This window comes from Heptranchias perlo, chromosome 9 (genome assembly GCF_035084215.1).
Source record: "Heptranchias perlo isolate sHepPer1 chromosome 9, sHepPer1.hap1, whole genome shotgun sequence".
NCBI lineage: Eukaryota > Metazoa > Chordata > Chondrichthyes > Hexanchiformes > Hexanchidae > Heptranchias > Heptranchias perlo.
In genome coordinates this window covers 81,638,903-81,655,105 of record NC_090333.1, presented here as the reverse complement: position 1 = coordinate 81,655,105, position 16,203 = coordinate 81,638,903, and the positions used below count along the sequence as shown (strand labels likewise).

General features: G+C 49.6%; 1 protein-coding gene across 5 annotated transcripts in view; it reads right to left on the bottom strand.

Moving 5' to 3' along the window:
- The window catches only part of LOC137325561 (retinoic acid receptor RXR-gamma-A-like), a 285,684-nt gene that overhangs the window by 23,606 nt on the left and 245,875 nt on the right, over nt 1-16,203 (bottom strand). For 3 of the 5 annotated variants that reach the window (XM_067990805.1, XM_067990808.1, XM_067990807.1), the window contains exons 4-5: nt 15,893-16,072; nt 11,763-11,965 (exon numbers count right to left, since the gene is read on the bottom strand). In XM_067990805.1, coding sequence (XP_067846906.1) covers nt 11,763-11,965; nt 15,893-16,072 — 383 coding nt within the window. The remainder of the gene's footprint in view (nt 1-11,762; nt 11,966-15,892; nt 16,073-16,203) is intronic. The other 2 variants (XM_067990809.1, XM_067990806.1) reach the window with 1 other exon arrangement.

Genomic DNA, 16,203 nt, shown 5'->3' with positions numbered 1-16,203 from the left:
TTAATACTGAGAGGGTGTATAATACTGAGGGGGCGTATCATGTTGAGGGGTGTATAATTCTGAGGGGTGTATAATACTGAGAGGGTGTATAATACTGAGAGGGTGTATAATTCTAAGGGGTGCATATTACTGAGGAGGTGTATAATAGAGAGGGTGTATAATACTGAGGGGTGTATAATTCTGAGGGGGTGTCTCATACTGAGGGGTGTATAATTCTGAGGGGTTGTATAATACTGAGGGTGCGTATAATTCTGAGGGGTGTATAATTCTGAGGGGTTGTATAATTCTGAGGGGTTGTATAATACGGGGGGGTTGTATAATACCGGGGCGGGGGGTGCTCTAATAGAGTAATTCTATTTTCATTCGGTCCCATTTCAAAAAATTTAACTGACTAAGAAATGTGAAAGGAAACAAACTGAGTATATTCCAGATGTAAACTCTCTTATGATCGATCGCATTACTATCAGTTCTGATGAAAGGGCATCGACCTGAATAGTTAACTCTGTTTCTCTCTCTGACCTGCTGAGCGTTTCTGATTTATTTCACATTTCCAGCATCCACAGTATATGTTGGTTTTATATCATTAATCCGACCTCCCTTATGATAGGTACCATTAAAATACAATTAGGTGTTAATGGGACCGAGGTAAACTGATTCCGGTCTAAACCCTCCCTAAACTGCGCTCCATTAAAATACAATTAACAGAGACCAGGAATAAATGGCTTCCAGTCTTAAACTTGCTTTGCTCTCAGTGCAGGCGGTCATGCCAGGAAGGGCCGTATGTGGAGACATACGTCACAGCCAGAATGGAGATGACTGGGTAATTCCCCTGTCAATCACTCCTGGAGACCGCACTACTGTCAGCGACTGGGATTGAATTTACGCACATAATTTGTATTATGTAAACTATCCTCCACTCACTGCATTTTGCTGGAGAAATAATCCTGCTTTTATCGGCAGACTTTGCTGTAGTTTCGGCCATGAGTTCGGAGACTCTGTAAATTAAAAGCACAAGTCCCGCCCCTGACTCCAGCTCATTGGCTGACAGTGGTGTCTATATTCACTCTGAATATATAAGTGAATGTCAGCTCTTGAAATTCAATAAAAAAGATAGTTATAAAAGAAATGAGAGGAGTTAACGTGACTGAGGTAAACAAATCAAGCACATTCTGCACTTCCTTTATCTGGCAACACTTGTTAGCTTGCAGATTTTGGTTGGCTCCCGACAGGGGGGAATTAAAAGGGTCCAGGGTCCCTAATCACTGCAAAATTGGGCGTAAGGCTGCCGTGAGGGACTGACGATGCCAGCTCTGGGGACTGCACGTCCATCTCAGTGAAAAAGCACCCATTTTAATACGCCCCAGAGACGGTCCTGGGTGAGTGTGCAGTAGCAGGCAGCCCGGGGTCAAATGAGTTCTGCTATCAGCTCCCGGGCTGCTCTCGCCTCCATTGCAATGATCAAGGTTGCTCATAGAATCACACAGCACAGGGGGAGGCCATTCGGCCCGTCGTGCCTGTGCCGGCTCTTTGAAAGAGCTATCCAATTAGTCTCACTCCCCCTGCCCTTTAAATTTTTCCTTTTCCGGTATTTATCCAATTCCAGTTTGAAAGTTACTACTGAATTTGCTTCCACCGCCCTTTCAGGCAGTGAATTCCAGATCATTATAACTCGCTGCGTTAAAAAAAAATTCTCCTCATCTCCCCCCAGTTCTTTCGTCAATTATCTTAAATCTGCGTTCTCTGGTTACCGACCCACCTGCCAGTGGAAACAGTTTCTCCCCATTTACTTTATCAAAACCCCTCATAATTTTGAACACTGATGCGCCAGAGTGAAAATGTCTCCTCTATGTTAGTGGCCATCATGGAGCATTGCTGGAGGAAAGGGCAGGAGGCTGAGAAGCCAGGTGCTCTTGTTCCGACATTTCTTCTGAGAGGCCAGTGATACTTTGCTCTGGGCGATCCTCTCGTACATGTTCCCTTACCTCTCCACGTTCGATTCTGAGCGCCAAACTCGGGTCACCAATCACCGTGCGCTCTCCCCGCCATGTGGCCCAAAGCGGTAAGGCACGTTACCATGGCAACACAAGGCCCCCTTTTGTAAATGTCATACAAACAGATAGATAAATGTCATCCCAGCAGTCTCATTGAACAGCCTGGCCTGGTTCCATTCCCTGAGCAGGAAACAGGCGTTTGATGCACTTAGAGATGGCCTGTCGTACCCTCCCTAAACTTCAGCTCACCAAAACTCTGCTCTCCGTATCCTAACTCGCACCAAGTCCCGTTCACCCATCACCCCTGGGTTCGCTGACCTACAATGGCTCCCGGTCCAGCAACCTCTCGATTTTAAAATTCTCATCCTTGTTTTCAAATCCCTCCGTGGCCTCGCCCCTCCCTCTCTCTGTAACCTCCTCCAGCCCTACAGCCCTCCGAGATCTCTGCGCTCCTCCAATTCTTGCCTCTTGCGCATCCCCCGATTTTAATCGCCCCACCATTGGCGGCCGTGCCTTCAGCCGCCTGGGCCCTAAGCTCTGGAATTCCCTCCCTAAACCTCTCCGCCTCTCTCTCCTCCTTTAAGACGCTCCTTAAAACCTACCTCCTTGACCAAGCTTTTGGTCACCTGTCCTAATATCTCCTTACGTGGCTCGGTGTCAAATTTTGTTTGATAGTCGCTCCTGTGACGCGCCTTGGGACATTTTACTATGTTAATGGTGCTATATAAATGCAAGCTGTTGTTGTTGAAGCCTTTTCTCCTCCTGTCCAGCATCCGTTGTGCAGCCAAAGGCTTCCATGAGACATAAGTGACTGGAGTAGGCAGAGTCCTTGCCCAGGGAAAATTTCAGAGCAACACAAAGGATAAGGGTCTGACTGTATCACTTCTAACGTCAGCGACAGCTCCGCAAATCAGTAAGAACAATGGGATTCGCAAGGGGGGGTGGGAGTCGGGATTACGTTACGGCTGACCATTTGACCTGCTTTGAAGTGATAGCCTGGTTTCGGAGGTTCAGCTGCCCGCATACTTTGATAATCGACAGGCGAACGACAAACGTCTGCTCCTTAACGGTGTGCAGGCACGAGGGGGGCTCATTTTGTGCACAAAAATAAAATGCATAGCAACAGGAAGAGGCCATTCAGCCCCTCGAGCCTGCTCTGCTATTGAATTAGATCGTGGTTGATCTGCACCACAACTCCATTTTCCCGCCTTTGCTCCACTTCCCTTAATGTCCTCATCCAACGCAAGTCTGTCGACCCCAGTCCGGAAAGCTCCAACTGTCCTCCAGCATCCTCAGCCTTTTTGGGGGAGAGAGTTCCAGATTTCCACCTCCCTTTGTGCTTCCTGACATCACCCCTGAACGGCCTAGCTCCGCTTATAAGATTACGCCCCCTTGTTCTGGACTCCCCCACCAGAGGAAATAGTTTCTCTCTATCTACCCCGTCGCTTTAAGCACATCCATGAGATCATCCCTCAACCTTCTAAACTAAGGGGAAAACAAGCCAAATTTATGTAACCTGTCCTCATAATTTAACCCTTTTAGCCCCGGTGTCATTCTGGTGAATCTGCGGTGCACCCCCTCCCCCTCCAAGGCCGATATATCCTTCCTGAGTCGCGGTGCCCAAATCCTGTTCAGTTTTTGACTGAGCAAGAGTGGCAGCCCCAAGTGTGAATCAGCCCATCTTCAAGTACATTTAAACCACCACAGTTCAATCCGAGGAAGGGAGAGTGAGAGGAATGGGAGAAAGAGAGGAATCTGCGCTCAGTTGCTATGGAAACTCAAGGCCTACTTTTTTGTGCTCCAGCTGCACTGCTCCATCCCGATGACAGTGACATGGTTTCAAAATGGATGCACGTAGCCTTGTTGTGCTCTGCTGTTAGTCGAGTTCAATTCAAATTATAAACACAACGAAAACATATTTGCAGGCAATTGATTTTCAGTGAGCCAGCCCTGTGGGAGTCCTCGCTGCATTGCCTAACTTGGTCCAATTATTTCCCTATCAAATGATTTCTAAAATTGAGCGTAGAGCACAAAATGGCAGTGAGCAGAGCAATGTCTAAATTACCCTATTACCAGGCACAGCAGGGCACACTTCATCTAAGATTTAAGTGGCTATTTCATGTAAAACTAGTCCAAACAAATTGCAGGGCCTGGCTTTTTCTGTTCTATAATTTTAGTCTCATTTCCTGACAGAGACAGAAAAAGATCTGACTTTAACAAAAAGACCCATCGCCTCTTCCAGGTTCTGAGAGTTATGAGATTTCCTTCTCCCTCCCTAATTCTCTCCTCTCTGGAAGGCACTGGGGTACCTGGGACTCCCACTTCACCAGGAATGGTCATTCTTCATGTGAGGGCCCAGGCAGTGGGAGCAGCACAGACGACCCCCTCCAATCATTGCTCATTCAACACACACTCACCCAGACACACACTCACCCAGACATACACACACACTCACCCAGACACACACTCACCCAGACATACACACACACACACACACACACACACAGACTCACACTCAACCAGACACACTCAGATACACATTCACCCATACACACACTCACCCCGACACTCACCCAGACGCACACTTACCCAGACACATTCAGACATACACACACACTCACCCAATCACACACTCACCCAGACACACACACACCCAGACACACACTCACCCAGGCACACTCAGATATACACACACACACCCAGACACACACTCACCCAGACACACACTCACCCAGACACACACTCACCCAGACACACACTCACCCAGGCACACTCAGATATACACACACACACCCAGACACACACTCACCCAGGCACACTCAGATATACACACACACACCCAGACACACACTCACCCAGACACACACTCACCCAGACACACACTCACCCAGACACACACACACCCAGACACACACTCACCCAGGCACACTCAGATATACACACACACACACCCAGACACACACTCACCCAGGCACACTCAGATATACACACACTCACCCAGACACACACTCACCCAGACACATACACACCCAGACACACATTCACCCAGACACACTCAGACATATACACACACACCCAGACACGCACTCACCCAGGCACACTCAGACATACACACACACCCCCAGACACACACTCACCCAGACACACACTCACCCAGACACACACACACACTCACCCAGACACACACTCACCCAGACACACACACACACTCACCCAGACACACACTCACCCAGACACACACTCACCCAGACATACACACACACTCACCCAGACACACACTCACCCAGACATACACACACACACACACACACAGACTCACACTCAACCAGACACACTCAGATACACATTCACCCATACACACACTCACCCCGACACTCACCCAGACGCACACTTACCCAGACACATTCAGACATACACACACACTCACCCAATCACACACTCACCCAGACACACACACACCCAGACACACACTCACCCAGGCACACTCAGATATACACACACACACCCAGACACACACTCACCCAGACACACACTCACCCAGACACACACTCACCCAGACACACACACACCCAGACACACACTCACCCAGGCACACTCAGATATACACACACACACCCAGACACACACTCACCCAGGCACACTCAGATATACACACACTCACCCAGACACATACTCACCCAGACACATACACACCCAGACACACATTCACCCAGACACACTCAGACATATACACACACACCCAGACACGCACTCACCCAGGCACACTCAGACATACACACACACCCCCAGACACACACTCACCCAGACACACACTCACCCAGGCACACTCAGACATATACACACACACCCAGACACGCACTCACCCAGGCACACTCAGACATATACACACACACCCAGACACACACTCACCCAGACACACTCAGACATATACACACACACCCAGACACACACTCACCCAGACACACACTCACCCAGACACACACTCACCCAGGCACACTCAGACATATACACACACACCCAAACACACACTCACCCAGACATACACATACACACCCAGACACACACTCACCCAGACACGCACTCACCCAGGCACACTCAGACATACACACACACACCCAGACACACACTCACCCAGACACACTCAGACATACACACACACCCCCAGACACACACTCACCCAGGCACACTCAGACACACACTCACCCAGACACACTCAGACATACACACACACACCCAGACATATACTCACCCAGACACACTCAAAAACACACTCACCCAGACACACACACACTCACCCAGACACACTCAAAAACACACACACCCAGACACACACACACTCACCCAGACACACTCAGACATACACACCCAGACACACACTCACCCAGACATACACACACACACTCACCCAGACACACACTCACCCAGACACACACTCACCCAGACATACACACACACACTCACCCAGACATACACACTCACCCAGACACACACTCACCCAGATACACTCAGACATACTCACACACTCAGACACACACTCACCCAGACACACTCAGACATACACACACACCCAGACACACACTCACCCAGACATACACACACACACTCACCCAGACACACTCAAAAACACACTCACCCAGACACACTCAGACACACACACACTCACCCAGACACACTCAAAAACACACACCCAGACACACACTCACCCAGACATACACACACACACTCACCCAGACACACTCAGACATACACACCCAGACACACACTCACCCAGACATACACACACTCACCCAGACACACTCAGACATACACACTCACCCAGACATACACACACACTCACCCAGACATACACACACACACACACACACCCAGACACACACTCACCCAGACACACACTCACCCAGACACACACTCACCCAGACACACACTCACCCAGGCACACTCAGATATACACACACACACCCAGACACACACTCACCCAGGCACACTCAGATATACACACACACACCCAGACACACACTCACCCAGACACACACTCACCCAGACACACACTCACCCAGACACACACACACCCAGACACACACTCACCCAGGCACACTCAGATATACACACACACACACCCAGACACACACTCACCCAGGCACACTCAGATATACACACACTCACCCAGACACACACTCACCCAGACACATACACACCCAGACACACATTCACCCAGACACACTCAGACATATACACACACACCCAGACACGCACTCACCCAGGCACACTCAGACATACACACACACCCCCAGACACACACTCACCCAGACACACACTCACCCAGACACACACACACACTCACCCAGACACACACTCACCCAGACACACACACACACTCACCCAGACACACACTCACCCAGACACACACTCACCCAGACATACACACACACTCACCCAGACACACACTCACCCAGACATACACACACACACACACACACACACAGACTCACACTCAACCAGACACACTCAGATACACATTCACCCATACACACACTCACCCCGACACTCACCCAGACGCACACTTACCCAGACACATTCAGACATACACACACACTCACCCAATCACACACTCACCCAGACACACACACACCCAGACACACACTCACCCAGGCACACTCAGATATACACACACACACCCAGACACACACTCACCCAGACACACACTCACCCAGACACACACTCACCCAGACACACACACACCCAGACACACACTCACCCAGGCACACTCAGATATACACACACACACCCAGACACACACTCACCCAGGCACACTCAGATATACACACACTCACCCAGACACATACTCACCCAGACACATACACACCCAGACACACATTCACCCAGACACACTCAGACATATACACACACACCCAGACACGCACTCACCCAGGCACACTCAGACATACACACACACCCCCAGACACACACTCACCCAGACACACACTCACCCAGGCACACTCAGACATATACACACACACCCAGACACGCACTCACCCAGGCACACTCAGACATATACACACACACCCAGACACACACTCACCCAGACACACTCAGACATATACACACACACCCAGACACACACTCACCCAGACACACACTCACCCAGACACACACTCACCCAGGCACACTCAGACATATACACACACACCCAAACACACACTCACCCAGACATACACATACACACCCAGACACACACTCACCCAGACACGCACTCACCCAGGCACACTCAGACATACACACACACACCCAGACACACACTCACCCAGACACACTCAGACATACACACACACCCCCAGACACACACTCACCCAGGCACACTCAGACACACACTCACCCAGACACACTCAGACATACACACACACACCCAGACATATACTCACCCAGACACACTCAAAAACACACTCACCCAGACACACACACACTCACCCAGACACACTCAAAAACACACACACCCAGACACACACACACTCACCCAGACACACTCAGACATACACACCCAGACACACACTCACCCAGACATACACACACACACTCACCCAGACACACACTCACCCAGACACACACTCACCCAGACATACACACACACACTCACCCAGACATACACACTCACCCAGACACACACTCACCCAGATACACTCAGACATACTCACACACTCAGACACACACTCACCCAGACACACTCAGACATACACACACACCCAGACACACACTCACCCAGACATACACACACACACTCACCCAGACACACTCAAAAACACACTCACCCAGACACACTCAGACACACACACACTCACCCAGACACACTCAAAAACACACACCCAGACACACACTCACCCAGACATACACACACACACTCACCCAGACACACTCAGACATACACACCCAGACACACACTCACCCAGACATACACACACTCACCCAGACACACTCAGACATACACACTCACCCAGACATACACACACACTCACCCAGACATACACACACACACACACTCACCCAGACACACACACCCAGACACACACACACACACACACATCCAGACATACACACACACCCAGACACACACTCACCTAGACATACACACACACACTCACCCAGACACACACACACAAACACACACACTCAGACATACACACACTCACCCAGACATACACACACACTCACCCAGACACACACACACAAACACACACACTCAGACATACACACTCACCCAGACACACTCACCCAGACATACACACACACACTCACCCAGACACACACACCCAGACACACACACACACACACACACTTATCCAGACATACACACACACCCAGACACACACTCACCTAGACATACACACACATACACTCACCCAGACACACACACACAAACACACACACTCAGACATACACACATACACTCACCCAGACACACACACACAAACACACACACTCAGACATACACACACTCACCCAGACATACACACACACAGACCCAGACACACACACACCCAGATACACCCAGCAAAAACCAACAAAGGATGACTAAAAGAATCATAAAGAGGGAGAAAATAAATTATGAGAGTAAAATAGCAAGAAATATAAAAACTGACAGTAAAAGCTTCTACAAGTATCTAAAAAGGAAAAGGGTAGCTAAAGTAAACATTGGTCCCTTAGAGGATGAGACTGGGGAAATAATAATGGAAAACAAGGAAATGGCAGAGGAATTGAACAGATATTTTGTATCTGTCTTCACAGTAGAAGACACTAATAACATACCAATAATAGTAGAAAATCAAGGGGCAAAGGGGAGGGAGGAACTAAAAACAATCACTATCACTAGAGAAAAAGTACTCGGTAAACTAATGGGTCTAAAGGCTGACAAGTCCCCTGGACCTGATGGCTTGCATCCGAGGGTCTTAAAGGAAGTGGCTACAGAGATAGTGGATGCATTGGTTGTAATCTTCCAGAATTCACCAGATTCTGGAAAGGTCCCAGCAGATTGGAAAACCACAAACGTAACACCCCTATTCAAGAAGGGAGTGAGACAGGAAGCAGGTAACTATAGACCAGTTAGCCTAACATCTGTCATTGGGAAAATGCTAGAATCCATTTGGAGACTCATAATACAATCAAGGAGAGTCAACATGGTTTTATGAAGGGGAAATCGTGTCTGACAAATTTATTAGAGTTCTCTGAGGAAGTAACAGGCAGGGTGGATAAAGGGGAACCAATAGATGCAGTATATTTGGATTTCCAAAAGGCATTCGATAAGGTGCCACATAAAAGGTTACTGCACAAGATAAGAGCTCATGGTGTTGGGGGTAATATACTGGCATGGATAGAGGATTGGCTAACTAACAGAAAACAAAGAGTCGGGATAAAAGGGTCATTTTCAAAATGGCAATCTGTAACTAGTGGGGTGCCGCAGGGATCAGTGCTGGGGCCTCAACTATTTACAATATATATCAATGACTTGGATGAAGGAACAGAGTGTCTTGTGGCCAAATTTGCTGATGATACAAAGATAGGTGGAAAAGCAAGTTGCGATGAGGACACAAAGTGTCTGTAAAGGGATATTGACAGGTTAAGCGAATGGGCAAAAATTTGGCAGATGGAATATAATGTGGGAAAATGTGAAGTCATCCATTTTGGGAGGAAAAATAAAAAAGCAAAATATTATTTGAATGGAGAAATACTACAAAATGCTGCGGTACAGAGGGATCTGGGTGTCCTCGTACATGAAACACAAAAAGTCAACATACAGGTGCAGCAGGTAATCCGGAAAGCAAATGGAATATTGGCCTTTATTTCTAGGGGGATGGAGTATAAAAGCAGGGAAGTCTTGCTACAACTGTACAGGATGCTGGTGAGACCACACCTGGAGTACTGTGTACAGTTCTAGTGCCCTTATTTAAGGAAGGACATACTTGCATTGGAGGCAGTTCAGAGAAGGTTCACTAGGTTGATTCCGGGTATGGAAGGGTTGTCTTATGAGGAAAGATTGAACAGGTTGGGTCTATACTCATTGGAGTTTAGAAGAATGAGAGGAGATCGTATTGAAACATACAAGATTCTGAGGGGACTCGATAGGGTAGATGCTGAGAGGATGTTACCCCTCATGGATGAATCTAAAACTAGGGGGCATAGTCTTAGAATAAGGGGTCGCCCGTTTAAGACGGAAATGAGGAGGAATTTCTTCTCCCAGAGGGTTGTGAATCTTTGGAATTCTTTACCCCAAAAAACTGTGGAGACTGAGTCATTGAATACATTCAAGGCTGAGTTAGACAAATTTTTGATCAGCAAGGGAGTCAAAGGATATGGAGAAAGGGCGGGAAAGTGGAGTTGAGGTAAAAATCAGATCAGCCATGATCTCATTAAATGGCGGAGCAGGCTCGAGGGGCCGAATGGCCTACTCCTGCTCCAATCTCTGATGGTCTTATGTGACTCAAAGGTCACAGGTCAAGGGATCAAGGCCGGTCGATAAGACCCACCCACCCACCCTTGTACTTTGGGAAGGAGGGAGGGTAAAATTAGATGGACGACAGCAGCGAGGGAGGAGTAATGAGAATGTTGGAAAACCCCTCCCCTTGCTGGTCCACTCAGGACTGTGGACACTGCATTCGACAGAAGCCTTCAGCTACAGAGCCTCCCAGTTCCAGCTGAGACCAGACGGATGTGGCGATTGACAGCAGGAAAGTCAAAAAGAAAATATACAATGTTTAAATAGTAAAAATTAGTACTTGTTCTTACGTTAAGCAGAAATAGAGGTGGAAGGGAATCTGTACTACACACCGAATTTCCTGGACTGGCATCCACGTACGTCTCCGTCTTTGGTTCCACAGCCAGTTCCGCTTCTAGAATCTTCTCCACCGGCATGTCGTCGTTGATGCTGCTGCTGGGCTCCAGTTCATTATCACTTTTCTCCTTCCCCCGCTGTCTCTCCTCTTGCACGGCTGAAAGAGATTGAAACTTTCATCGAGAAAGCGCACTCCAGACTGAAAAACAGACCACACTTTCCACCCCCGTCATCGGACGTCCCCTGTTTTTTTCCCCCGTCCCCTCCCGAACGCCCTGGCCTCGTGCTGGGGGTCCCCAGGAACCCCCATAGCCGCTACCTCGCCCAAGCAGCCATTCTTGGCACCCAAACCTCGGTGGTGAGTGGCCGACAGGGCTGTTCTACGGGAGGAGGGGGAAATCCCCAGCCCAGCAAGAGTCTGACCCCATCCAATGTCCACACCCACTTTCCAGCGGGGGTCACAGTGGATCAGTCGTCAGGTGATGGGGGTAGCCCTGGCTGGCCGATGAAGCCAATTAGAATAATGGGCCCTACTGCCGCCAGATCAGCTCACTCTGCTCAGGCCAAGGATTGAAGTTGGGACCTACTGGTGTGGAGGGCTAAATCACAAACTGAGGCATAGGAACAGGTGAAGGCCATTCAGCCCCTCGAGCCTGCTCCGCCATTCCATCAGATCATGGCTGATCTGTACCTCAACTCTGTTTTTCTGCCTTTGCTCCATATCCCTTGATACTCCTACATAATAAAAATCTATCAATCTCAGTATTGAAAGCTCCAATTGACCCCCAGCCTCAAAAGCTTTTTGGGGGAGAGAGTTCCAGATTTCCACTCCCCTTTGTGTGAAGAAATGCTTCCTGACATCACCCCTGAACGGCCTAGCTCTAATTTTAAGATTATGCCCCCTTGTTCTGGACTCCCCCACCAGAGGAAATAGTTTCTCTCTATCTGCCCTATCAAATCCTTCAATCATCTTAAACATCTCGATTAGATCACCCCTTAATCTTCTAAAATCAAGGGAATACAACCCTGGTCTATGCAACCTGTTCTCATAATTGTAGCCCCGGTATCATTCTGGTGAATCTGCAAGGCCAATATATCCTTCCTGAGATGTAGTGCCCAGAACTGAAAGCAGTCTCCAGATGGGGTCTAACCAGAGCTCTGTACAGCTGAAGCATAACTTCACCCCTTTGTATTCCAGACACCAGCCGAGCTATCTTAAAAATACCTCATGAGTGGTGGTAGGATATGGAGGGATGGTACGATGTGGAGGGATGGTACGGTGTGGAGGGATGGTACGATGTGGAGGGATGGTACGATGTGGAGTGGTGGTACGGTGTGGAGTGGTGGTACGATGTGGAGTGGTGGTACGGTGTGGAGTGGTGGTACGATGTGGAGTGGTGGTACGATGTGGAGGGATGGTACGATGTGGAGGGATGGTACGATGTGGAGTGGTGGTACGGTGTGGAGTGGTGGTACGATGTGGAGTGGTGGTACGATGTGGAGTGGTGGTACGATGTGAAGTGGTGGTACGATGTGGAGTGGTGGTACAATGTGGAGGGATGGTACGATGTGAAGTGGTGGTACGATGTGGAGAGATGGTACGATGTGGAGTGGTGGTACGATGTGGAGGGATGGTACGATGTGGAGTGGTGGTACGATGTGGAGTGGTGGTACGATGTGGAGTGGTGGTACGATGTGGAGTGGTGGTACGATGTGGAGTGGTGGTACGATGTGGAGTGGTGGTACGATGTGGAGTGGTGGCACGATGTGGAGGGATGGTACGATGTGGAGTGGTGGTACGATGTGGAGTGGTGGTACGATGTGGAGTGGTGGTACGATGTGGAGTGGTGGTACGATGTGGAGTGGTGGTACGATGTGGAGGGATGGTACGATGTGGAGTGGTGGTACGATGTGGAGTGGTGGTACGATGTGGAGGGATGGTACGATGTGGAGTGGTGGTACGATGTGGAGGGATGGTACGATGTGGAGTGGTGGTACGATGTGGAGTGGTGGTACGATGTGGAGTGGTGATACGATGTGGAATGGTGGTACGATGTGGAGGGATGGTACGATGTGGAGTGGTGGTACGATGTGGAGTGGTGGTACGATGTGGAGTGGTGATACGATGTGGAGTGGTGGTACGATGTGGAGTGGTGGTACGATGTGGAATGGTGGTACGATGTGGAGTGGTGGTACGATGTGGAGTGGTGGTACGATGTGGAGTGGTGGTACGATGTGGAGTGGTGGTACGATGTGGAGGGATGGTACGATGTGGAGTGGTGGTACGATGTGGAGTGGTGGTACGATGTGGAGTGGTGGTACGATGTGGAGGGATGGTACGATGTGGAGTGGTGGTACGATGTGGAGTGGTGGTACGATGTGGAGTGGTGGTACGATGTGGAGTGTTGGTACGATGTGGAGGGATGGTACGATGTGGAGTGGTGATACGATGTGGAGGGGTGGTACGATGTGGAATGTTGGTACGATGTGGAGTGGTGGTACGATGTGGAGTGTTGGTACGATGTGGAGGGATGGTACGATGTGGAGTGGTGGTACGATGTGGAGGGATGGTACGATGTGGAGTGGTGGTACGATGTGGAGTGTTGGTACGATGTGGAGTGGTGGTACGATGTGGAGTGGTGGTACGATGTGGAGTGGTGGTACGATGTGGAGTGGTGGTACGATGTGGAGTGGTGGTACGATGTGGAGTGGTGGTACGATGTCCTTGTGTTGAATGCTGGGCCCTCAAGTGTCCCATGTCTCAGCCTCTTTGTTATACTGAACTCTGATTGGCTCATTCTTCCACCATGACTGACTCCGGGTCTGACTCCTCCCAGCTCCTTAGTTTGTGTCTCCAAGGTCGGTGGCGCTCTTCTCCACAGCACCCACCCACCTGTGACAATCAGGCCTCCTGCTGCCTTGCCCCGGTCCTAAGCTGCCCCCAGGCGCTTGTCGTCCTTTCCCACTCCCCACGACGACTCCCAACCCCCACCATTTGCTGCAGGTCTTTCTGCCCTCTCCTGGCAGCTTATCTGCTCAGCTGTTTGTGTCTAGTTTTACCGGGAGTGTTGACTGAGGCGCGGTGCCCAGGACTGAACGCAGCACATCAGATGGAGCCTGACCAAGGCTCTGTACAACTGAAACATAACTTCCATCCCTTTGTCTTCTAACCCCCTTGAGATAAAGTCCAGTAGATTTTTTGATTGCTGTTTGTACCTGCCCTCTAGCTTTAATGATCTGTGTACAGGGACCCCCCAAATCACTTCACTCCTCCACAGTTCCTATCTTCTCACCATTTAAAAAATACTCTGATTTTTATTTCTTGGCTCCAAGGTGGATGGCCTCACACTTCCCCACATTGAACTCCATCTGCTATAGTTTTGCCCACTCACTCAATCTATCAATGTCCCTTTGCAACTTTTTGCTTCTGTCTGCACTAGTTACTGTCCTTCCCAACTTAGTGTCATCGGCAAACTTGGATATACGGCTCTCTATTCCTTCATCCAAGTCATTGATAAATATAATGGAAAACTGAGGCCCCAGTACAGATCCCTGGGGGGGGGACACCACTAGTCACATCCTGCCAATGGGAGTATATATCCAATATCCTTACTCTCTGTTTCCTACCTCCTAAACAATTCCCTACCCATGTTAAAAGATTGCCTCCAATTCCATGCGCTCTCATTTTTGCCAATAATACTTTGTGAAGAACCTTCTCAAATATCTACTGGTAGTCCATATAGACAACATCCATTGACACTCCCCTGCCCACCGTGTCAGCGACCTCCTCAAAACATTCAGACAGATACAGAATAAAGCTCCCCCTGCAGTACCTTAACAACGTGATTCAGCCTCAAACCCTGCCAACGGGAGGGTGAGCTTTCACTGTTTCCCACAGCAGCCGTCCTGTGGGCTCTCCGGGATAGGCTGCCAATGGAGTAAAAATGGGGGCGGTTTCGGGCACTCTGAAAGATGGTCGGTCGGGGGTCATGGGCCCTCGACGCAAACCGGGCTCTAACCGTCTCTGGAACGCTCGACGTCAGCGCGCTGCGTGTTCAGAGACGGCGGAGAGGCTGCGGCCTACCTTCTCTCTTCATTCCCGTGGCCAGGCACTTCTGATAGCGGCAGTACTGGCAGCGGTTGCGCTGGCGCTTGTCGATAATGCAGTCCTTGGTGTCCCGGCACGTGTAGGTCAGGTCCTTCCGCACGGTTCGTTTAAAGAACCCTTTGCAGCCCTCGCAGCTGTACACTCCGTAATGCTTTCCTGGAAAGAGAGACAGAAGGTCAGAGTTAGCTGCAGTGAGGAGGAGGTGAGGGCTCAGGGAGACCAACCAACAGGGTGAAGCCTCGAAAGGAGCTGTACTGAACTTACAGCACAGAAACAGGCCATTCGGC